Genomic DNA, 26,755 nt, shown 5'->3' on the forward strand with positions numbered 1-26,755 from the left:
ATAATGATTGCTACTGGTCCAACAGTGATTTTCCAACTGATAAGCTGCAGCCGGTGGGAGTAGAACTGTTACACATCGTGTTGTGTTGGACTCCAAGGGGCTGCAGAAGTTTAGGGGTGGGCCACGTTTTCCATTCTCCTGCTGCTCTGTACTCACACTTGCACAACACTGAGTTGACAGATAAACTGTTGCCTTCAAAGTATGTACAAATGTTAAAATTTGTTGAGAATTGGCCTCAAAGTCAGGTGTGTTAGAATTTATAAGTGATTATTAATTATTTTACGAGATCTATGCACCAAGTGTGTGACAAACAAAGAAAATGCTTCCTGTGTCATGTTTTTTCTTAACCACTCTCATCTATTTCCATGTCAGTAAAATAAAGACGTATGCCACTTTCTTATTCATGGAACTTTTATTATCAATATGAAGATTGAATAAAGTCAAACTAATAAATAACTTGCCTTTGTCAAACAGTATTGCAAACAGTTGGTTAAATGGTATCAAATGGAGACATATTATTCAACATACAAGACTAGTGTAAAAATAAAACTGTAATAAAACACATAAACTTAATATACATAACACATTATTTCAAATAAGGACCATCTTTGCTCTCAGTCAAAACAACATTTCTGGTTAGATAGTTGACTATTATACATTACACACAATAATAATATTATGGAAACATGTTCTAGACAGAAAAATGTACAACTTCACAAGTGTTCTGTCTCCTGCTGCTGCAATGAGGACTTTATTACCTAAGGAGAGAAAATAATGAGTTTAAAAAGAAAAAAACAAGACAATAACATTTCTGTGCACCACACTTTCATTCTACATTGTGGATTTATTTCAGCTCAAGCAGTTAATGTGGATTAAAGAGGACTGAATGATACTCACTCCATCTCTATGCCCTGCAGCTCTCTGCTGTAATCCAAATGACATCAGATTAGCTCAGCACGCAGAGATTATTGATTATTTTTAAATTTAGAATACATATCCTTACCTTGTGTTTGTGTATGATCTCAATGTGTGAAAGTTGTGGATTTTCTGTATAAAAAAAAGAAAGAATATTAAATAGAACTGCAAAAGTAAAATGAAATTATAAATATATATTTAATAATTCCCATGAGTCACAGTTCATGTCAGCTTCATCAGATCATCATCAGCTGGAAGGTGTACACTAAAAAGTGTTTAATAAAGAATATTAAGACTTATTTATATTTAAGATTTGCACCAAAGTTTGATTTAACATTGAAAATATACATTGATTAAAATGATTTGACAAAAACTACTACCAATAAGATCACACCCGGGTCACCTGCATGAGAGTCGTAACACTAGACCACCTGGTGAGATTACGCTCCAGTCTCTTTGACTCCCTGTTTTTCTCAATGAAATTTGTTGACTCTCTGCAGGGACTTCATTGAAATCATTAAGAGCCATAGGTGATCAATTAGAGTTGACAGATTTAACAGTTCATGTTCTTCATTTGCAGAGGCAGTAAAAATGACATGTTTAAGTCTTATTTATGCCCTCCTCAGGTTTTTTTTTTTGTACATTTTTCTCTTTTTATTATTTTGTTGATCATTTTGCTGTGTTACAGTTTGTGGCCTGAATTTTTGCAAAAACTTTTCCTTGAAATGAAGTTTTCATGCATGTTTTTTATGCTCCATTGGTGCATTTTGTAAATCCGACATGGAAAATATGGACACGCACACAAAAACTGCTATAAAATCATCATACAGTAATGGTTTTCTTTTTATAAATCACTGCTAACAACAAACATTAAATCCTTTTCTTAAGAACCACTCGCACCTACGGTCAATTTGGAGTGATTGCAAATTTTTAGAGATAGGAGCAAGCTGGACAACCTGGAGTGAACTCACACACACATGGGGAGATCATACAAACTCCGGACATAAAAGACTCTGTGAGGTGACAGCGCTACACACTGAGCCACCCCAATATGAAAATTAACAGTTTGAAAACTTCGTCAACAAGAGAGCACAGCAAAATGTAGAAAATGTGAACAAATTTGAAATAGTTCTTCAAATCCATAAAACACATGGTTCAAAAGATGCCTTTTCTTGACCGCTGAAATTATCTGAGCACACACACACACACACACACACACACACACACACACACACACACACACACACACACACACACACACACACACACACACACACACACACACACACACACACACACACACACACACACACACACACACACACACACACACACAGAACTCTTAGCCACCCCTGAGGTAACATGAACTGCAAATTTATAGCAATTTCATGCATTGGCCTAAAATGGGAAAACAGTGGAATCTGTTGGAATACAGTAAAAATGTCAAATATCACTACTTTTCTTCATAATGAATTGCTAACATTGGAGAATGCATGGGTATATACTGTAATGGCAGGGAGATTAAAAAACATGATTTTAATGGAAGTAATGGGGCAGTTTTTGGCCACTATTGTATCCACAGGGAGTATTTGCTACATAAAAATCAAATTAAATTTATTATTGATCTTTGACACATTCAAGACTCTTTTCACCACCACAGTCCCATCCCCCTACAAAAAATGATTTCAGGTTTGGTTGTTTCTGGAAGGCCTAAATATGTTCACGTGATTTATGAAAAAAAAGTAGAAAAATATTGATGTATGATGATTTTATCAGGTTTTTAGTCCATTTTGTCACAAAGGAGTCCAGAGAGTAGTAAATTTGAGGAGGGCACAAGCATTGGAAAAGTTCAAGTGGAGTTAATTTAATACAATTCTTCTTCTTCTTTTCCTTTCGGCTTTTCCCTTCAGAGGTCGCCACAGCGAATCAATTTCCTCCATCTAGCCCTGTCCTTTGAATCCTCTTCTCTCACACCAACTACCTTCATGTCCTCTTTCATTACATCCATAAACCTCCTCTTTGGTCTTCCTCTAGGCCTCCTGCCTGGCAGTTCAGAACTCAGCATCCTTCTACCAATATATTCACTATCTCTCCTCTGGACATGTCCAAACCATCTCAGTCTGGCCTCTCTGACTTTATCTCCAGAACCTCTAACATGTGCTGTCCCTCTGATGGACTCATTCCTGATCCTATCCATCCTGGTCACTCCCAGAGAGAACCTCAGCATCTTCATCTCTGCTACCTCCAGCTCTGTCTCCTGTCTTTTCCTCAGTGACACTGTCTCTAGACCAAACAACATCGCTGGTCTCACCACAGTTTTGTACACCTTTCCTTTCATTTTAGCTGAAACTCTTCTATCACACATCACACCTGACACTTTCCTCCACCCGTTCCATCCTGCCTGGACACGCTTCTTCACCTCTTTTCCACACTCTCCATTGCTCTGGACTGTTGACCCTAAGGACTTCAAATCCTCCACCTTCTTGATCTCTTCTCCCTGTAACCTCACTCTTCCACTTGGGTCCCTCTCATTCACACACATGTACTCTGTCTTACTGCGGCTAACCTAACCTAACTTACTGCGGCTAACATCCTAACTATGTCAAAAATCAAAACAAACAGAAATTATACACAATAGAGTGACGTTATCTGGGAAAACATATCCTGCAGAAAAATGTCTACACAACCTTAAAATTTTGTCCAATCACCATGTTCTGTTTTTTTTTTTTTTTGCAGCTTTTGCCCAATCATCATACTTTGCGGTCTCATGTGTTGAGTAATGCTTTTCCTCTGGTTCGGAAAATGTAGACATGGATATCTTAGAATTACAAACTAAAATTATGACCAAATAGTGGTTTAATTGTTTTGTAATTCATGCAACGTTGTGGAGAATTCTTCAATTGACCGTTTTTTCCAAAGAAAAATATGTCTGGATAATGGCTGTGATATGTGGATAAGAGACAGAACAAATCATCATGACATGGCACTGCCTCCAGTGCGTGAATCCAATTATGATTATAATGATATGATTAGTTCTAACTCAGTCTAGCATATATCAAAGGATTATTGCACAGATTCTTGTTGGCATAACAAGCACTGTTTGCTGAAGGACGGAAAAAATGTGTTTTTACATGCATGGAGCAGGCATAGAATATGGGCGCTACCATATGTAAGTACTTTAAACTTCCAAGTTTGTCATACAAGTACAAATCAATCAATACAAATTTCTTACAATTTATATTTGTTGGCCACTTTTCAGTTGCTTTTAATCCAATTGAGTAAATTATAAAAATGTTTATAAATCACGCCTTGTGAATTTCACTGCAAACTAACGATGCTCCGCGGTGCACTGGCGTCATGCCCGGAGTGTCCCCCGCCTCACGCCCTACGCTGCCAAGATGGGCTCTGGCTCCCCGTGACCCGCTGCGGCGGATACAGCGGTGGTAGTTCTGAAGATGACTGACTGACTAACAATGCTATTAACCATCAGTTTTTGTCATTTGTATTCTGAAAGACAGAAAATTTCACATTTACAAACTAATTTTAAATGTCTTCAAATGTATGCTTAATCCGCAGACGAGAACAGAACATTCTGTCATCTTTGCTCCATATGTTCACAACTTTGGAGTTCCGACTTTGCCAAATCCCACTTGAACCCTTCACACATGAACCTCATCGCTTAAACTTTAAGTCATTTGCCTCAAACAAAAACCTGGAGTCTTCGTAGACTTTAAGGGATTTGCTTCCATGAGAAAAATGCAATTGCTGCATAATTACAGTTCATTCAGCGGAAAGCAATCATAAATACAAATGAATGTGAACACGATATTAGTTAGCTCACTGTATAATGTGGATGGTAATTAATTCTGTTTGCTAAGCCTAGCTGAGGGGAAAATAATGCTGAAAAAACATCTTTTTAAAGTAAAGTATTCACAGATGTTGTCCATTTCCTCATACAGAGCTGTAAGATGTTGCATCCTCATGTAGTCACACATTCTCACTGAATGCACAGATGATGTTAATTAAAGGCTTAGACAGTTCAGTGATTTGGGGCACTTGGCAGGGCGAACATTTAATCACACATCATGGCAAAATGCAAGTGAGACAGCAAATGGGGTGAGACGGAATCAAAGATAAAAGTGTGACGACTAATTATTGCCAGTAGACCAAGCATAGCATTTTGAAACATGAAGCCCAGTAATTCTTTTTACTGTATGTAGTTAATAAGGACATAAACAACTGATTCTTCCTTTTTCTGGTAGAAACAACAGTCAGAATGCATCCAGAGCAGAAAGAGCTCAATTCTCTTTTCCTCAATTAAAATTAATTCACCGCAAAATTTTGTGAAACACTGAGCCTCAGTGGTGTCTATTATTCCCTGACAGTTTGGTGAGTGTTCATATTAGAGACGGTGACATCCTATTTGATATGATACGATCACAAACAAATATTCACTGAACACAAAGGGGTCTTTATGGATGTTAATGCTAGTTACCACTTAGTTTCAATTATATCATGTTTTGCTGAAAACGAAAAAAAACATTTGCAGATTTTTACGATGTCAAAACAACAAAACTAAATGAACCCCACATCCCCAAAAAGTTAGGGGTACTGAGCAGAAACAGAACGAAACGATTTGCAAAAACCAAAATTGAGCAAAGGGTACATGTCAAAATGTTGAAAACTAAAAAGTTAATTGTTTTCTTGAAAATTATAAAACCATTTTGAAGTTCATGCCTGCAGCGTGTTCCAAAAAGTTGGGACAGAGGCAACTGACAACTGACAAGGTGAGGTTAGGATTGGTTAACATTCTCCAGAGAGGCTGGGTCTTTCTGACCTTAAGATGGGGGTGGTGGTGGTGGTGTTTGGGAAAACAGTGCAAGAATTTATTAATTTTAATTTGCAAAAATCATTAAAAGACCCTGAGAAGGCAAAGGAATCTCTGTACGCAAGTCATAATAGTAATAATAATAATAATCCTTTATTGTCCCACAGTGGGGAAATTTGTGTGATTGCGGCAGCAGGGGAGAGGAGGGGGTCATACATACTTAAATAATATACATACATATTAACATACGCAACATATGAAATATACATATTCACATATTGTGAACAAGTAACAGGGATTAACCCAAAAAATAAAAAAACGAATAAATCCATGACTTAGTTAGGCAGGTCTCATGACAGCAGGGGTTAAACCCACCAACACATGATTATTTACTGCATCGTAAGCGCGTAAATCAAAGCATCCCGAGAAACGCTTGATTTGATCTAATTCAAACTTGGCATTCGACTATCGCTTGGAGGGGGGGGGCAGAAGGAAGTGCAGATTTGGTATAATTTAGACATGCGACACTCAATAAATTAATAATACAATACGTAAGCAAACAGCACATCTGCGCAGAGGCAGGGACTATGACTTAAAGCGACGTCATTGATCATGACAATGGCGCCTCGACACAACGGCTGTAACCGGTCCAAAACATCACATCTGTGGATTAGAGAGAAATTCATGAAGAACAAGCCACAGCCCAAAATCCTCTCCCTTGATCATCGTAACTGGTAGAATACTTCAGGCAGAGACTGAACAATGCAGTGCTCTGTAAGCGCTGCAAAATAAATAAATAGAAAGAACACGTCTTATCACAAAAGGACAACAGCTCCGCGTGACAAGTTGAAATGAAAAATACTGGCAGTCTTTGTGAAGATGGCGGAAGGGCTGCACAACACCATAAGACCTGTTTACTGCTTCAGCACGCAGAACACATTTCTGAGAAAAGACTTTATAATGGAGGCAATGAAAACAAGATGACGTGTAAAACTCTTGCAGCTTAACGCAGCTATATCAGGACAGGTGTACTGCAGGGGTGGGGGGGCCCCCCATGGAAGAATAGAGTGTCTTTCAAGAAAGCTTGACCCAGCATTTCCCTTAGGGAAACAAAAGTGCCCATTCCAAACAGGCATGTTGAGAACAGGCATGTTGAGAACAGGCATGTTGAGAACAGGCATGTTGAGAACAGGCGTTTGCACCGGGGTAGATAATCAAAGGCCTTGTGTGCCCGTGGGGTCATAAAATGTAATTAGGAGAAGCAAAAGCCCCAGAATAATCACTGACTGGATGATATAATTGATGTATTTCTCTGCAGTTAATTTGCCACTCATGAGCTTCTCCAGTGTGACTGCATGCTGTGAATTATTGATACCGTCATTCAGTTGCTGTGACACTACGATCAATCCCCTGCCTCTACTGATCAAAATCCCCGTCTTTATAATAAAACATGAAGGACTTCATGTTTTGAACACTGACTAAATCTTTTAGCAGCATCTCCTGACTGCTGTCATCTCATGTCATTTGGTCATGAATTACAGTTTCACCTGTATTTGTGCTGTGAGAGCATTTAGAGGTGCTGCATAAATAATTAAAGTCAAGACTTTACTCGATAATACAATTAAGCTGTTCATAGAATAAAAGTTCAAATTCAAATTCACGACAATGAAGCTCAAAAAGTTCCCATGCACACGTACACCAGTGAAATTCTCACACGTCCAGTCATTCACATGCAGGGTAACTATCGATTTTCCTCTGGATTTATCAGGAGATGCAAACTTGCATGGCATCTATTCAACAAGCGTTCATATCTACACAGAAGCACACAGTTTCATGTCCACCATCATTGTAACACCATTCTCTAGTGCTTCTAGTTTATTCATGCTGCTGCTCACAATACTCAGCTTCCCGTCATTGCCTGTACAGAATTCTACAAATTAATACACAATACTCAAAATTACCATGAAATTGATAAACCAACAAGGCCAACTGAATGGTTTACGTCTGTAATGGTTTACAGAATATTACAGTCTGCGTTAATAAGATTATAGTTCTCCCTCTTTTTTTCCCCGTTCAATCTGGTATATAATCTAACCTTTGCCCATTCCACATATTTGATACAGAATTATAATCACTTTCTGTGTCCACCATGTGGCGCTAGAGAACACCCAGTCACTGCCCCTCCTCTTCCAGTTTATGATTAGCAAAATTCAGAATTCGAATTTCCAAGAAAATCAAATGGTTGCTACAAAATGCATAAAAAACATTTCTGTTATTAACATTCTTATCAGACGAGTTTAGTAAAGACTGAAACATGGACAGCACAGTTACAATAACTTCCTGTTTCACGGCGAATGTTGGAAATTCACTGCTAATCCGTGTACACAGGTTTCAATGAAAGCAGTGGTGTTGAAGTGTAGAGATCATATTGACCACAGCTGACGTCAGTCAGGCAGGATGAAGGAGTTAATTTATGAACAAAACATTAAAAACCATGTAAATTGTACCGAATACATGCAGTAAATTACAAACTTCTTGGTGAAATGCACCGTTTGAACCGCTACTTTAAAATTTTGTAGGGGTTTCTGCGGAGCCCTTTAGCCAGACCCAGTCCTGCAACCCGTTTCAGATCAAAATGTTTACATCATGTGATGATTGGAGCCGCTTTAGTGAGTTTCTGAGAACCTTTGAACTCTCTGCATGTCTGGTTTTATGGCCACGACGCTCAACAACCGCTGCACCGCCGTTTGATGAAACGCCACAATATTCACATTAAAGTGTTTCAACTTTTACAACCCAGTTTTAGATTGCTGTGGTAAACAGGATAGGAGGAATGCATTATGTTTGACATATTACATTTCCTGTCAAGCAGTGATGAAATTATCTATGCGGATTTCTTGAGCTGAAATCTTGGCCAGACATAGAACTTGGAATTTCATTGGTCAGTAAATTTTGTTTTTGTTTTTTTATAAAAGAAAACAATAATTTATATTTCTTTTTTTTATTTTTTGGGTGTGGCTCTTCAGTTATGTGATTTTTTTTTCCCATGGTGCACGACACTCGCTTCCACCCGGTTTCATAACCCATTAAGTATTATTATGTGTTACTGAAAAACTGACTCAAAAGGCAAAAGTAGATTGTTAGCCTGCTTTTCTGAACATAACTGTAAGCAGACTTTATTAGACTCTGAGTTGTAGGAAGTAAAATCCAACACACCAGTACCTTTTGTGTGATGAGACAGTAGAGAGTTAGTATGAACACCATTCCTCCGCAGACTGACGCTGTGATGAAGCCAAGTTTGTACAGGTCTCTGACGGGGTTTCTGTGCGAGGCCTTTGCTGAGTTCCTGCCATAACTTTCTGCAGACAAATATATGTTGTGATCCAAGTGAAACAACACAGCTGTTTAACTCATTGCACAGCTTTCCAAACATTCCAACCTGTATAGTATTCTGTGGACGACTCTATAGACGTGTCTGTCGTGGAGCCAAAGGCGTCTGTGTATTCATGTTGGCACCTCCAATCGACCGATACGTCACTCATTGTCACCAGTTCCCAGTAAAGAGCCAGCACCTCCGACGCCCTTTGCAGCGCCTCTGACGGAGACCCTCTATAGAGCATCTCAAAGCTCTCTGGTTTATCCTGCAGTGGATTCCAAGTAACACACAGTCTGTTAAATAGTTCATCTCCCCCCGCTGGGCAATTCCTTCAAGTTCACCCCTCAGCAGACACACTCACCTCAACCTCTTCATTAATCTGAGGCACACATTTCTGAGAGTAGATGTTGAGGATGAGCGCTCTCAGGGACTGAACATAGCCGTCGTTGACTGACCCCCGGCTATATTTAAAATGTGTGGTGAGGAGCTCCAGGATCCAGGGTAAAGCAGCTTTAACGAAGCAACATTTGCTCTGTTTGCCGTCACACAACAGGATAGAAATCAGAAAAACAGTTTCCAACCAGAAAGCGTTAGCAGGACAGACAACACAAAACCAATGTTACCTTACCAAACTTCTCCGTTCTATAAATGTGTAGGTTATCGAGCACCCGCTTCTCAATTGATTATCCATCTGCAACAAACAACAACAAAAAAATCTTTCAGCACGAAATGTACAATTTAGAAGTAGTTTCTAGTGTTGTTTCAGCTGCTAATGAGTTATTACTATTATTAAATTATTATTAATATATTAAATTATTATTGTTATTATTAAATAAAGTAAAATAACAAAAAATATAAAAAGTGAGAGCTATTTTCACTTTTACTTTTTACTTATGTTTTTTTTATAAAATTTTATACTGTTTATATTTTAGTTTATATTATATTTAGTTTCTTGTGGTATGTCCTGTGGTGTCAGTGTTTCTTTTTCTCCTGGTGTTTATCCAGTATTTAATCGTTTTGTAATGCCTGAGCAGTGGATATATGCAATTTCCTCCGGGATTAGTAAAGTATATATCTATCTGTCTGGTGTTTGTGCACCTACCAGACGCCTGGCAGTCAGCAGGTGCTCTCTTGTGATGGAGTGTCTGCATGGACCGGGGACCTCCGTCATCGTCAGAGGGAAACTCAGGAACATCAGCACACACAGACACTTTACCTGCAACTGACACAAGACGTGATGTGACTTTACATGTCAACCAAACAAGAACCGGCGTCGCTAAAGTCAGTGGATAGTTCTTTTATTCTCTGTGGTTTGTCTGTATTTACATGGAGTAAAAAGATAAATTTATTGGGGTTTTAAAACTACAATTTTTATGCTGATGATACAGTTATTATTTTGCACGTTCTCCTGCTAATGGTTTGGAGCATCTCAAGCGTGCAAAACAAGAACGCTGTATCCTGTTCTCAATTCAGACAAAAACACAACAACAAAAATAAAATGCCTGCTTTTCATTATCTCCAGAGCTGTAAAATCAAACTATGATCATGAAACAAATTAAGCAGGTGTCTACTTTAAATACAATGGGCTAATAATCAAGACCATTTCTCTTTTCAGTATGCTGCAAAAATATTGAGACCTTTATTATAATGTTACTTCAGAAATACATTTTTTCTCCTTTTTATATTGAAAAAAGTAAAGAGTCCACCTTGTTATCTGTCCCCGATTATGATTCTCACTGCCTTCACATTCTGGAGAGCATGTATTGTGTAACGTGGCTCTGAAATTTACTGCAACCTGTGGTGATTTACTCTACACTGTGCACTAATCACAAGTGCATTAGTCACCAGTGACCTTAATCAATGGTATTTAGTTGAAATAATGTTACATGCAAAATGCCTTCTAATTTTATCTTATAAACTAGAAGTCTGAAAATTATTGTCATTAGTTTTTCCATGCTTAGTTGGAACAATTTACCTGTGGCTTTAAAACTTCAAAGTTAAAATAACCCCAAATGTTTTTAAAACTCAGGTAAAAAAACCAAAGGTATCATGACTTTGAGCACATTTTTTCCTCTGATTTTGTTATTGTTATTTTTAATTTATAAGATTTTATGTGGAAAATGTGCGTTGGTGCTATTTTTGGCAGGTATGGAAAGGTATAAAACAGACGTTTGATCTCAGTGGGGTACCCCTGGTAAAATGAAGACAAAAGAAAAGAGGATTTGAACACAACTGTTCTTTTCTGTACTGAAGCAACTCATGAGTTTGTGTTTTCATCACCGTCTATCTGTTGGTTCACACCATTTGGACCATGTAAATCCAATTTGATGCTGTCCCTCTATTTTATTTTAATATAATTTAAATGTTTTATTCCTGGGGCAACGGGTATTACTATTGGCTCACTGCAAGAAGATTCAAAAAGTTTGTTCTCCACAGGTTCTCTGGGTTCCACCCAGCACTAACTAAATACAATTTATAGGGGAACTGTTGTTTTTTAAATTGCCTGTATCCACAAATGTGAGCATGATTGCTTTTTGTCTTTCATGTGGCCCTCTAATAAACTGGTGACTTTGCCAGGATGTACCCCACCTCCCGCCCTGCATCAGCTGGGATAGGCTGCTGAAAATGAAATGAATGCCCTAATAAAACATAGCATTCATCGTACAGCCCTTTAATATATTCTATGTAGCAGTGGGATTGAAACATTGAGGGATACATTTAATCTAAATGTAAATAAACTTATAAAATATTCAAATGTGCTAATGCTTTTCTGTTGTACAAAGTGATTATAACAAATGTGTCATATCTCTGGCCAAACAGCTCATTCTGGTCCAATCACACTCATTCGTGGTGTAATGTGATTACTTTTGTCAAAATAATGGCTGATATACGACAAAATATAACATTCCATAGCAGAAACGTGTGTCCTGATACTCATGTTTTTAATTCCAGTGTCTAATCAAGGTTTCTTCAGCCATTTGGACCTTTAGACCTAAAGTATACGAGCTTTATTCATCTATATCTATTTATCTAACTATCTTTATTAGCTCCGTGTTCCTACAATAGGGTTTTCAGTGCAGAACCTCATTTAAATGCCTTTAGGATTTTGAAAATCCACATTTTAACCGTCCAGGTTGTCAGTTTTCTTTCAGAGAACTCTCCCCATCAAGGAGTTATGTTTTTCATACCATTTGTATCTTAATAAGATGGTTTGTCAGCTGCTTTAAGCTAAATTAACTGAATTTTTTTTACAAGACACCTTGTGGGAGGAAATGTCCATGAGTCTGTCTGATCTGATGTGGATCCACCGGATTTAGGTTTGTATTCTTAGGGCTAGTCTGCAGATCATGGAGTGTTGTGTGCACACATACTCTGTCATTCTAGAGTGAGAGCCTTCTTTTGACAGTTGATGTATTTTACTAATATAACCTACTGATAAAAGTGCTGATGGATGAATGTTTTGCAGCCTTTTGCCAACACTTTTTACAGCTTTTTCTGAATTTCATGCCTGGAGCTCATTTAAAGGAAGTGAAGACATGGACATGTTTACAGTTGTGTTCCTTTGCTTTTTCATTCAACAACACTTAGTAAGCATTTGGAATAAGAGGAAAATAACTGTTGATTTACTGAAAGTGAAATTCTGTCTCATTCGTTCTATCTTGACATGTTATTAAGTCCATGGTCTGTTCTGTTGTATTTGGAAGCTCATAGTGCACCACATTCTCCCTGCAGAAAAACTTTGGATGACAAACAGACCGGTCTATTATTTCAAGTGTTTTCCTTGAAAGCTGTTCTGATAAAATGTGGTTTAGCGTTGCTTTGGTGGGATAATCAGAGAACAGAAATCATCCGGATGCTGGTACATGTTTCATCAATAACCTGCTGCTGCATGCAAAACTGGATCTGTGAAGGCAGCAGATGCTTCTGGAGTTGTCAGCAGTCAGAGATCGCCCTGTCATGGCCATTATTTTAGGTGGGTTAGTGTTGGCATTATTTTACTGTAGAACCGCAACCTCTTTCTCAAAGTGGTGCTGTGTGGTGCTGGTGGAGCCACAATTCTGAGGTTTGGATCCTGCCTGGACCTGTAGCCCACTGATTCTACATCCTACAGACCTGTGTCAGTTGGGGTTATGGTTTGAGTAAAGGTTACAGACTGTTTGGAATGGCCCACATTTGTAACTGAAAAATCTGCAATGCTAAAAGTGGCCCCAGAAATTTGTTTTGCTGCACCGCTAGAAACCAAACTGAGGAGGAACTACCGCTGGCCTCTCTGACGCGGCGCTCATGGGACTATCAAACTACAACAGTTGCTTGCATAGCCTCCAGAAGACCCCACCTAGAGGCAGAAGTTGTCCTTTGGGTCTCCAGCCTGTTTTTTTTGTCACGAACCACATTGAGGCCAGATCTGGGTGGAAAGTGGAGGCTTTAACAAAAGGCACCTTTCTTCCCCAGTTGGCAGATCCTAAAGAGGGCTGCACCTCGGTGGTCCTGCCATGGCATGTTTCAGACACAGCACTATCTCCATCTCCACTACTCTCATCCTCATACACCCAAAATTTCTCACACTTGTCCAAGTGCAGGGAAGTTGAAGAATCGTGAAACCCGAAGTTCCATCTGCTCTGTTCCACAACTAAATAAACTCCTGGCCTTGTGGGCATTTTGTGTTTGACTGGTTTTTCATGTGTGTATGCACTGCTTTGTGTTATTTAAAAGTGGAAGCGACTTCAACTCCCAGCACAAGACGTTTCTTCTGCGTCTAACACTTATTCCTTCTGTTATCCTTCGATGTTTTTCATAAATCGGCTAAAAACAAAGCGAGCCTTCACCATGTACCAACAAAATGTTTCATGACCCTCTTTGTGTTTCTGTGGTTTTATACACACAGAAAACTCCCCATCATGGAAGGAAACACTGATTCACTTCCCAGCCTCCAGCATTGCAAACAACAACAACAACAACAACAAACAGTGTCCAACAGGATTACTACCCTATACATTGACTCCTGTATGGACTTGGGCCCTGGGGGGCTTCTTGTTTCAGTAATATACTTGCAATGTGAACCACAAAACTCTGATGGTCAAAGTAACCTCAACTCAACTCAGCTATGTCTATCTGTCTTCAGTTAGTGTGTGTGAGAGTGTGTGAGAGTGTGTGAGAGTGTGTGAGAGCAGGAGGAAAAGTGGACCTGGAAGTGTGTCAGCGTACCATTTACCAGATGTTCTGCTCAGCGAGGAGATCTGGAAATATCATTTCAAATGAGTTCATATTGAACATACTGCTTTTAATTGAGCTAAATGTCAACGTGGGATAGGAAGTTATCATGTTAAGTTTCAATCATGTGTTTTGGGCCCCGGAGGTTGGATTGATCCATTCACATATAATTAGCTGTTGCACCAACTCCAAAAACCCCCCAACAATAAATAAGAATAGAATCAATGAAAACAAAGAACATAAATGAACTGTACTTAACAATATCAGCCAGTGTGTTTGTACATGTCTGGGTGCAATTATTTTAAGATGCAGATTATAATACCATTTATAATATTCTAAATTATGATGTGTGTGTGTGTGTGTGTGTGTGTGTGTGTGTGTGTGTGTGTGTGTGTCTGTGTGTGTGTGTGTTTTCTGAGGTATAAATAGTTACATCACAATAAACTTAAATCAGTGTCTGTGTTCTGGTGTACAACTACATGTTTGGGCCACTTAAGGAAATGTACAGTTATTAAATTTTATTGTGAAAAAAGTTCACTGAGGTCATTTTATCCTCTATTAAACATAGAGGTGGGTTGTTTACGGAAAAGAGGTATAAAAACTACTTGTGTGATTAATTTAACTACCCTAGTTTATAAAACTCAAACATTAATGTGACATTGCCTTGTTCCTGCTTCAGTACATGATTATTAGATCAGGTTTTATTAGGCATTAAGCATTATAAAAATCACCAGCTCTCAAGCCATGGAAATGTTCAGGGCAAGTGTAGCATCCGGACATTAACCATGTGAATACGAACCCAGTCTCTGATTCAGCTTCCCTCCCAAACACACAGACTGAGGAGATCTTTCCTAGGGAGTGCTTTACAAGAAAAACCAAAGAAACTAAGTGGAATTTCCGACTAAACGGTGCCAACTTTGTGGGGCGAACACGGATAATTCTCACATTTCAATCCAAAATCAACTTTCTAATGTCCTGAATCAGGTAGAAGTCGTTCCCAGCACATTATTTATGTATCACAGTCGGCTTCTGATTTGACAAAGTATCCGCTTTCAAGAAGAATTTGTACAATCTCCTCAGGGGTCAGTGCTGCAACATTACCAATAATAGACGCCTTGTAATTGTGCATGACCTGAGAAGAACCTGGCTTGATGTTACTTTAAAACCAGTTTCCTTCTGCACGTCTGGCACACAGCGGCCCCTTCAATTGATGACTCTTGGTATTAAAATGTCTATGGGTGACTATAAAACTAAAATTAGCTTCAGATGGATTTAATCCTTTGACTGAGCATGCAAAGTCCCACTGCAGGAAAAATGTTCACACTTCAGAGTTATGTTAGTTTTCCTCTTAATAGATGTGATGCAGCTTATGCAAAAAACAAACACAACAGATGCGATCTATAAAATGAAATCAATAAAACAATTTTTTCTCTCTCTGTTTTTGCATAGTCGATTTATGAGATTAACAAACAAAGGGGAAATTATTTTCAATCCAGCTGGGATGAGAATTATTTGAATATATTGACTTTTCCATATTTAGCACGTGGTCACTGAAATGGAGAACAGAAATAAATAATTCTGAACATAAAGGAATAATCTGTGTGAGCTCCAAGGCTGCCATGTTTGCTTCTGTGTGATTGGGGACACACTTGATAAATAATGCAATTAATCTAATTTAATAATACTATTAATTTCAGTGGTATGTTGCAAATGCAGGAGCACATGATGCAGATTTCGACTGCCACATGATTTGTTTTCTTTGCGCTGTTTATGATGTATTTAGGACATTAAAATCAAAAAGTCAAGCAGCAAACTTCCTGCACCCACCACCACAAGCATGCACGTATCCTCAAGTCTGGTTGATGAACTTATTAAAGGAAAGTTCTTACCTACCTTAGCTTTGCTCTGAATCAGGATGGTCATCTGGTAAGTGTTTGACAATGGAAAACACCAGATTCCTTTGTCACACACATTGAAGCAAAAAGATCCTTGTCATATATTCAGGTCCACTCCACAGAAAGGAATTTGCTCTTATGTAAATGTGACACTTTGTCATGTGGTTGTTTTCGTCAGTGCATCGCCTGGTGTGCTCCTCCTGCACAGACCGAGTTCAAACTAAGACTGCTTCAGCTGACAGACAGCCTTTTTAAAGACCTCCCACCTCTTCTTTGCATGACAGGACACAACGCCCAATGCATAGGCAGAACGCTCTATGGGTTACATATAAACTGGATAATTACATTACCTTCAGCATGTCTGTCAAAAATAATAAACAGCAGCGAAAACTGTTGGAGTTTGAAACGAACAGTGACGGCATTTGTTCTTGAATGTGAACATTGAAAGCAGCTTGCATGTTATAACAAGTGAGATATCAGAATGGTATCGTGCTCAGGATACGTGGACTCTGCACTGACAGTGAATCCACTGGAACGGAATGGGTAAGAATCACATCACATTGTGATGAAAAAGTTTTCCCTCCTGTCCTCAGTATTCTGCTCATTCCCATCACCTGTGTTGACGCGGCGACCTGCATCCCATCTCCCAGTCAGTTTCCACCCCACATGTTTTCTGCCCAACCCTCGATTGGTACCGGATTGTCCTGCCCTCCAGTATTCTTGTATAACCATGTGATTTTTTGTTAGTTTCCTGGATTCTGCCTTGTTTGCCTACTCCCTATCTGGTTTGTCTGCCTCATCTCCAGACTACGTGATGTTCGCCTACTCCCTATCTGATTTGTCTGCCTCATCTCCAGACTACGTGATGTTCGCCTACTCCCTATCTGATTTGTCTGCCTCATCTCCAGACTACCTGATGTTCGCCTACTCCCTATCTGATTTTTCTGCCTCATCTCCAGACTACCTGGTGTTGGATTCTGCTTTGTGTTACAACTTTACATTCAGGCCTCTCCTCTGGTGTTCTGCTTTTGGATCCAAACCACACCGGTAACACAGCGGGTGTGTTCACCTTTTTAAGAACATGCGGAAACAGTTTATAGAGATGCTTCTGATTGAACAGATTAACACGCTGCAACAGGTTAAATTAAAGTTGGCCTGGATTTCAAATGGGGAAATGATTCCTGAATTCCTCATATGCAACATCATGTATGCATAATAATCCTGTCATATTATGAAATGTACTGTTCCTGTTGTTCAGAAATGAATCAGCAACCCAGTGCATGTGACTTCCATTGCGAGCACATGTTGCTGCTGAATGCATCTGACAGCTATAGTGATCACTTTGCATATTTAACTTTAAATTGTTGCAAGAAACAAGATATCCAATGGAGGATAATATAGCACAAATCAGTTCAACCTCAAACCAGAGCCGGGGAAAAGTCACATATGTGAGTTTCACATCTTAATCTGTGGTGATGAAAATCAAGAAAAATTACCTTCTAGTCCCTGCTAAAATTTAGGCAAGTCAAGCTAATGTACAGGCCAAGCAAATCAAGCATCTTGGAAACTTCTGATGATCTATCTCAGCTTTATCAGCAGAAAATTTATTTTTTTTAATTTTTAAATTTATTTTCTAAAAATTTGGCTTAAATAACATTTAGTTTCTTGCTATGGCAACACCTGCTTCTCCTTAGACAGAGATTTTGCCAACTTCACTTTAATAAGGCAAAATATTATAAAATATTACATATCGCATCGAAAGCACACATAACATAAGAATGTAATTTATAAATATATACAAAAATATAACGTACTGTATATAAGAAGTATATAAAAGTATATTAAGTCAAGCTGTCCGTGTTCACCTATAAATCACCTAATAAATGATCGATATTGATTTTGAGGAAAACTACCTTGGAATTGATCATCTCATTTTCAAGGGGGTCCTCAAGTACCAAAGTCCAGAAAGAAAAACAAATGAGAATAGAATAAGAAATAATAATGCAATAAGAAAAATAAATAAAATAGGAATAGTATCACATTGTAGCCTTATATTATCAGATTTTATAACCTCATCAGTAATAAAAAAAAAAGTCAAATAATTACAGGTTCAGATGATGTAATTTACATATGTTTAATGTGATTTATTCTAATAAAGTTCTTGTCTAATGGTTGCACCAGGATGTTAGAGACTTAGACACGAGTTGTGAATAGGGTCACAGCCCTCTGTCGGCGGGGTTAGACCCCGTCTTGGCTCACGTTTGGCCCAGTAGATGCAGTAGAACTGGCTCCTTCTGTGCAGGAAAGGGATATTTAGAGACCGTTTCTTCATCTTATTTCAAATGTATGTGGAATCCGACTAGTCCCATTGTATATAATGTGGTGTGCAGCTGTTCCTAATTGATCCAGTTTGGTGATTCTGTAGCCCAGAGATGTCGCCTCTCCCCTGTGGAGAGGCCAGTCTTGGCAACTGCACCCAGACAGTTTCACTGCCATCCACACTTTGAATGAAGGGGAACTGATAATTAAGTTCACATGATTCTCAAGCAGTTACTTGTGCACTTAATGTCCCTAAAAACCCTAAATAGTGCTGGATGGCTCAACTGAAAACATGTGACACTATATTGACCTCAGAGTATTTTAAAAACTTGGAACTCTTCATGAATCTGACATTTGGGAGTTTCTTGGATGAGAGGTGAAAATCCTCAAACCTGAAACGGAAGCCAAGTTTCTATTCCATTGAGAATTACCATGAGAATATATGAGCAGATCAGAGGTTACAGAAATAACACAATTTGAATTCAGATCCTTTTCCGTTGACATCAAATGAACTTCAGAAACAAAACTGATGTGGAAAGAAGAGCTGAAAACTTTTTCCTGATCTTATTTTCTATATGTGGCACTGAGATTATGCTGAGATAGGCTTATTGATTAAACTGTAGGCAGTTGTACCTGTGTGCTATCTGTTGATGAATACCTATTGATATTGTATTATTAAATTAAATCTATCTATCTATCTAGATTACTGCAATGCGTTGATAGTCTTTTTAGAAATCTGATTATTTTTTATATTTTTCTTCTTTTATCCACTTCCAAGTCCTGTTTTTGTAACCACAGCCATCACATGTGGTCAATGAATAATATATCAAACAATTAATTTTGTGGAATTATTCCTCTGTCACCGCTATGCTACCTCGTCTATGTACTCTACCATTTTCATTGTGTCCTGCTGTTCTATATATACACATCAGAGCATCATTAGAGCATCAAAATGCATCCTTTAAAGAGAAACATTCCAGAAACATTTGCCAGAGTGCCCAGGGGTCATAAAATGCACAGTGAATCTGATTTAGTCTTAAATAGTTCCTCACATGGGAGCAGATGGGGCTGAAACACAGATGGCGTGCCAGGACTGACAGGATGACTTTGGTGGTAGTCGCTGGTCAATGTTTCCTATGACAGTAGGGGAAAAACTCCTACATGGAATATTTTGGGAATTTCTGTGATCACATTTTTAATCTAGCACATGACCAAGTCACCAAGAGGAGTCACAGGAAAATAACTAGGGGTTGAAATTGTCATCTTATTTTATGTGTTTGGATTAAAATAGCCTCTTTTGAATAGCAAGAATGTGTAAGAAAAAAGAGCATGGGTTTGACCTTTTGTGAGTGATAAATCAACGTCTCCATAACTAATGAAGTAGACATCTACATCGTGTAATGAAACAGCTCATTCCTCTGAGTGTATCTGCCTTTACACTTGAGCTTTGTCTGTATTACAGAAACACAATATGAAATTCTAACGTGAGCTTCAGTGTATTCAGATTTTATTAGATTCAGATTAAAACATAAAAAATCCAACTCAAGTTATCATCGACAAATGAGACATTCCAAAAGGCCTTCATTTTCCTAACATTCAAATATTTAAAACTTTCCATGATGTCAGCTGCTTAAGAAGTGACAATTAGTAGTAGAGAAAGGGATGACTCCCTGAAATCATTAATAATCACTTTTGTTTTGGACATTTGTGTATAAAATGTACAGAAGGGGGAGAGCTAGTGAAGAGAGCACATTAGGGAATACATCATTTACCTTCCCACAATGAGACCAATAAGTTCAAAAGTTCATCATCTGACCAATCCAGTTGGGATGAAGTTTAAAATGACCAATGATACCAATAATACAGTGCGCCCTCGCGTATTCGCGCATCAACGATTGCGACTCCACCCCATCGCGGATTTTTAGTAGGCAGTCACGTGACACCAAACGCGCATTCTATTGGCTGACGGCATCCGGAAATGCGCTCTGTTCCGTCAGTCTCGAACTTTTGCAAGACACAAAAGTGTTTTAAACAGTCTATCAGAGTGTGGGTAAAGGTAATACAGATAGAAGGTGGTTTAATATCAGTATGGGGGGGGGGGGTTCTTAAAAGTTGAAATTACCATAAATAATAAGATAAATAGTTTGCAATCTCGATCGTGGATTCCTCAATCGTGTGTGGTTCCTGGAAGGCATTAACCGCAAAGAACAAAGGCGCACTGTATTCTCAAACGACATTATGACTAAAGACATAAAGATGCAGGCCTGAAATCATTCAGTGCTTTGGGAGAGTTGCCCTTAATAATAACAGCCTGTTTCCAATGTACATGTATTCTTTTCAGATTTAAAGGTGTTCAAAAAATAGATCTGGTGTGGTTAGTTAGTTAGAAGTATGTTATAGCAGTGCAGGACATGTATGAGGACTGTAAGGCAGTGGTGAGGTGTGCTGTAGGGTACAGGGAGAAGAGATCAAGAAGGTTGAGGATTTTATGTAGTCAGGGTCAACAGTCCAGAGCAATGGAGAGTGTGGAAAAGAGGTGAGGAAGCGTGTCCAGGCATATATAGGATGCTTTTGTCTTCCATGTGGCGCTGCGATGAGCTGGCACCTCATCTGGGGTGTACCCCACCTCTTGCCCATAATCTGCTGGGATAGACTGCAGCTTAACCCGCAGTGAGGACTAGCAGCTGAAGACAAGATGATTGCGAAAAACTTTACTGATGCTTTAAGTTTCTGTCCAGCTTGTATGTAGATTGGGTTGTCAAACACAGAAAAAAAAAGTTCCAAAGTTCAACTTTCCAAAAAAATAAAATCTTTAAAGCCCTGCCAGCATAACCACAGATGAGGATACAATAGTCACCACTTTGTCTAATGAGAAAAATTTATTACAAATGAGAGGTTAGACTGGCTGTGGAATGTCTGTTTTTTCCAAAAACAGACAATTCATGGATGTGAGAGCAAGGAAGCGAGGCAGCGTCCCCGTCACGTTTTTTAGTAGCGTGAGAGAACATCCGCACATGGTTCAGATAAATGAGACAAAGGGATCTGACAAAGATGTTTGATGAACCTGTTTTTTATTGTTCTGTTATCTTTGTGTCTCTTTAGTCCTGCTGAGAAAGCAGAGATGATTTGCTGGAGTCAGATTTGAAATTGTTGGAAAACAGCAAGATTTAATTGTTACTACAAATTTAAAAAAAGTTTTACTTTTCTCCTAATGTGACTTTTTATTGATGATTTCCTTGATGACAAAATTTCATAATGATGTGTCAAACTCTGTCTCATGCACTACTAATGGCCCTTTGCTTCCATGTAAGATCATTATCGTTTGCCTGTTTACCTGCTTACTAGTAACTGCATGCGTTATAAAACATGAGAACATGCTAAATAAATAGCATTATCCAAAATGGTTTATTGCTCTAATGTATTGCAGAGATCTCTTTAGTTGTCTGCCAGCAAACAATTAGTAAAAATAAAACAATCAAAGAAAGAAGCAATAGGAAAATCAATACAACATAAACCACAAGTGACAAAATTACGAGAAACCAAAGGCCAATAGGAATAGCAGTTTAATCAATTAAATCCGTGAAAAGTAAATGTCAAGGAACATTAAACAAAGAGACAGCTCCTGGGCTGATGGTTACAGAGAGCCGTCTCTGTAATCAAAAGCAGATTCCCAGAGCCTGTCTGTGGATCTGAGGGATGAACTTGATGCATATTATATATTATTTTTAACACATGCTCATTGTAACTATTAAGATCCTGGTATAATTGAAAATGACATGAGTGAACATAGTGATGTAGCTTCAGTCAGTGAAAGCTTCTACAATCAAAGCGAGGTGAGGGGTACAGTATTAGGAAACCCCGATTCGTCTTGTCTCTTTCATCTGGCCTTATATAGACACGGAAGCTTTATGTCTAAATTCATTCTGTTCTGGCTTTAAACCAATAAAAAATAAATTCTCACTCTTTGGGAATTTCATTGGTTGGTTAACTCCAGTGTTTGTATTTTCATGAACAAGCGAGAAGATGTCACAAATGTGAAGAAGTTCATCTCCAAAAGGAAACACATCTGATGAATGAGAAAATCTAACTATTGGAGAGAAAAAAGAGTGGGTGTAGGCGAATCGCTGTCACTGCTCTGCTTCTATTTTTTAATCTTTGTGGAACTAGAAAAATTCTTAATGAGATTTAAAATCTCCTTTGAAATAAATCTGCCGGCCAAGACAGGCAATCAGCCCAAAGCAGCAGGATCACAAGAGATGTACAAATAACTATTTATTATTTAATTCTATTTAATTTATAGAAATCATAACAGTAATCAACATTCATCACAAGTCAACACCGTCTAGGAGTGAGTAGGAACTAAAGGAGTGATTTACAGCTGGTTGTGCCTGATTTCAGGTAACATGAGGTAGCTTTAACTGCACTGAGACCACCACTCTGACACTGGGGTAGTTTTTCATTCCAAACAGCAGAGGTTGCAAACTGTACCTTAAAGCTTTTTGTCCGATTTATTTTGGACTGTAAGGTCAGACAATAAGAATACCTGGAAGCAAAAACAAAACCTTTCTGTGGAGGCTTGTGATAAATCTCAGTGTCCAGTGTGTGCAAGCATCGCAAAGATGTGAGCATGTAAAAGTCGGTAATTAAGTGTTTGATATTTTGTAATTTATTCAGCACCATTCATTCATGATTGTGAACGTGTGCCCAAATTAAAAAATGGCAAAGATATGCAACTGTAATCAGGACTAATAAAGGCCATAGCAATAGCAACGACTGATTACCTTCCCTAGCCAATTGATTAATAACAGATTCTGATAGCATTGAAGTTTAGCTTCAGTGTTCTGCATAATTCCCATTCAAAGGTTATCTGATGCTGAAAATGAAATTAGTGAATCAGAAGGAGGAGATTGAGAATCACTGACCACTGCTCAGACTCATGATCTTTTGCAAAACCGAATAGAATTAAGTGATGGATTGGATATTCATTGATCCAGATACTGATCCACAAGCTCAGAAGGGTGATAGATGGACTCCATGTCTCAGAATCTGTAGATCTCAATGCCACAACAGCACAAATTAAAGATAATGTCATTACAAAGCATTTCAGTCCTGAATTAGCTGAACATAAGGGGGTAGGAAGGATTTCCACCCCCATCTTTATTTTTTCCGTGAAAACTAACCCATTGAGATCAAAAAACTCTTTCACAAGGATCATCTGACCAAGAAGGCAGCAGATGTCAAAATTTACATCACAAAACAGCAATTAAATACATTCAACACAGGCATATACAGAAACACACAACGGAATCGTGTCAGTAAAAGTGCAGTTTTTAAAGTCAAGTAATCAAACCAATCAATTACAGCTGGTCTGTTCAATGATCTGACATTTTAGAAGCGTTCACATGACAGTAAACTCAGTCATAGAAATTAGATCTCGCAATTTTGTGTCTATTTTATTACATATTCGAAGCAGAAGGCACAGCAAATTTAAAGGCTCTTTCCCTCAATTTAGGTCAAGCAGGCAGAGCCGTCTGCTAGCAAATGTTTTATATGGGCGATTCATTATGGTATTGGTGTCTGAGTAAACATGTGTACCAGTTTGAAGGGACCACACCTCATTCATTTGAATCCGGGCCACTGGTTTAGGGTGGAGCCTATCCCAGCTGACACCGGGTGAAAGGTGGGGTACACCCTGGACAAGTCACCAGTTTTATCGCAGGCCCTCAGATAGACAAATATTCATTCTCACAGTCATATGGACAATTTAGAATGTTAAATTCACCTAAGCTGTATGTTTTTGGAGGTGGGAGGACGCTGGAAAACCCCAGAGAGAACCAAGGCAGACACAGGGTGAACATAAAAATGTCCTCGTATAAGGATGGATGACCTGAATACTTGATAGTTAATTTTTCAAGGACATAGCTGCCCCAGATGGTATTTTAATGGAGTTCTTGTCACTGTACACTCATGAATGTGTTGTATTAAACAGCCAATGACAAGACTGTACCAGGAGTGAAATCATCAATTCCTTTTTTTTATGAAGGAACCAAGAAAAGCTCCTCAAAGAATAGCCTTATAATAAAAACCTGCCAGTGGGTAAATCTGCAGATGGACACAGCAGACCATCTCTGAGGACTTTTAAGTTACTCAGTGTCTTGTGTGTGTGTGTGTGTGTGTGTGTGTGTGTGTGTGTGTGTGTGTGTGTGTGTGTGTGTGTCAATAATTAGGTTATGCCTGATATTGTGTAATGTATTTTGCATAGTTTAATCATGCAGATTAAAAGTGTGCACAACCTAAAAAATGGCAAGGATGTGCAACATAGTCAATGAAGATGAAAGCCTTAGTAATGATTGATCACCTTAGTGATTGGCTAATAACTCTGACGGAATGAAAACTGGCTCGAGCATTATGTATAATTCCGAATCAAAAGCTTATCTGATGCTGAAAATGAAGTTAATAAAGGAGAGGCTTTTGAACCACTGACCACTACTGAGACTCTTTATCTTTGGACAAACTGAATAGAATTAAAAGTGATGGATTGAAAATAGAGAAAGGCAGTGATCCATCAATTCAAAAGTGCAGTAAATCCAATGCATACAGGAAACAATCTATGCATCTTAATTTTTGTGTACCAACATGGCTGACAAGGAATGTATAATATAATATAAATGCAAATTTTCATTGAATTAAATTGAAAAACTTATGAATGCTTACATTCTGATAAATTCAACTTTCTTTTTCAACACTCAAAACTTGAGAACGCATCAAACACATGAAGAGAACCACTGAGCGGCATGGCTCCATGCATGTGAACATCACTGTTAGTCCTGATGTCTGTCAGTGCTGTTGATGGGGGTGTTACAAGCAAGACACAACATAAATGGAAGTACTTTTGCACCATATGCCTCTCTGTTGACTGCCACAAACAAAATTTGACATGCATATGTTGCCCAGACTGCAGATCTAATTTTAGTTTTGTTTTAAGAAACATAAAACTTCTGCCAAAAAAATAAATAAATCAAGTCTTGTGATCTGACAACATCAGCACTGTGGTGGTCAGTGTGCAGTGAGTTGTAGATGAAACTCTGTGGGTCAGATATAAGATAAACGTCAGAAAGATTGCAAGAAACCAAACGCAGACACGAGCACAGACAGGCACTTTGTACTTTGGTGATTTAGTTACCAAAGAAATGCACGCTAATAAATAATTATAGAACGTTAAAACAGAAAATATAAGATCACAGGTGAACATCATACACAGAGAAAAACTTACATGGTACACCGCAGAGCACCGGAAATGTGAGGGCAAAATGCTCAAAGGAGTGATGAGGAATATATCCACAGGACATGACTCCACAAACTGGGAAATCAAACTGGAAAACAGACTGAATACACAGAGTGAAAAGATTGGGAACAGGTGACACACAGAGGAGGAGACTGTGGGAAGACAGGTGGAGGAGCTGATCTGGTTAAAGGGGTAGAACACAAGATTAAACAGGAGACAGGGCTAATCAGGAGAATGGAAAATTCTAGAAACTAGAACTAGAACTAATATCAGCAGCTGAAACAGAAGCAACACACAAGACATGAATTTGAAATACATGGAAGTGAAATATAACTTCAAAATAAAACAGAAAATTGCAACCGATACATCAAACTATGACAAAATGTTGCTTTAGAAATGTGTTCCACCAAATGTTAGGGATTACATGCCTTGAAATATTATTTGTGAACTTTACTACCAGATTACTCCACGTGGGTAAAGTGTACGTTGGATTACTTAAAGATGATGATGGTGGATGCACACTCCACCTCGAGGAAGAACGGCCTATAATCCAGGGGGAGGGGTGTTCTTGTGCAGATGGGGCGGGGCTATGCAAATCATTAATTTTGTTACATCACAAAAGGAGCTGATTCTGATCGTGTTTGAGCACCATTTCATGAACACCTTTGACATACAAATTACACATCACTCCGCAGGAATCTTGAAGTTTAACTTAATACTTGACCAACAACAGCATCCGAATAGTCATTAAAACTTAAAAGCTACCATAATGCACTGCTGCAACATGCTACATAGCTAATGGTAGATTATGCATCACATTGTGAGTGAAAGTGAATAAACAGTTCATGAACTTATCAATTCATCCTTTAAAGTTATATCAAGAATGTAAGCATGTTACAGTTACCATATGGGAGCCACAAACGTGA

General features: G+C 38.4%; 1 protein-coding gene across 5 annotated transcripts; it reads right to left on the minus strand.

Moving 5' to 3' along the window:
* Positions 1-400: 400 nt before the first annotated feature.
* Positions 401-16,434, minus strand: csf1b (colony stimulating factor 1b (macrophage)). 5 transcript variants are annotated; one of them, XR_011038805.1, is made up of 9 exons: positions 16,224-16,434; positions 10,222-10,341; positions 9,748-9,810; positions 9,481-9,651; positions 9,183-9,384; positions 8,966-9,098; positions 1,004-1,047; positions 898-921; positions 401-758 (listed from the first exon to the last, which is right to left on the minus strand). XR_011038805.1 is itself a non-coding variant. In XM_068340125.1 (9 exons), exons 1-9 carry the CDS (start codon positions 16,251-16,253, stop codon positions 755-757), a joined length of 795 nt encoding a protein of 264 aa, XP_068196226.1. In that variant the 5' UTR covers positions 16,254-16,434; the 3' UTR covers positions 401-754. The 5 variants fall into 5 exon arrangements, 3 of the variants coding, with proteins under 3 accessions (XP_068196226.1, XP_068196216.1, XP_068196236.1); XR_011038804.1 differs by having other exon boundaries at positions 898-924; XM_068340125.1 differs by having other exon boundaries at positions 8,966-9,102.
* Between the last annotated feature and the right edge of the window lie 10,321 nt (positions 16,435-26,755).

This window comes from Antennarius striatus, chromosome 2 (assembly GCF_040054535.1).
Source record: "Antennarius striatus isolate MH-2024 chromosome 2, ASM4005453v1, whole genome shotgun sequence".
Taxonomy (NCBI): domain Eukaryota; kingdom Metazoa; phylum Chordata; class Actinopteri; order Lophiiformes; family Antennariidae; genus Antennarius; species Antennarius striatus.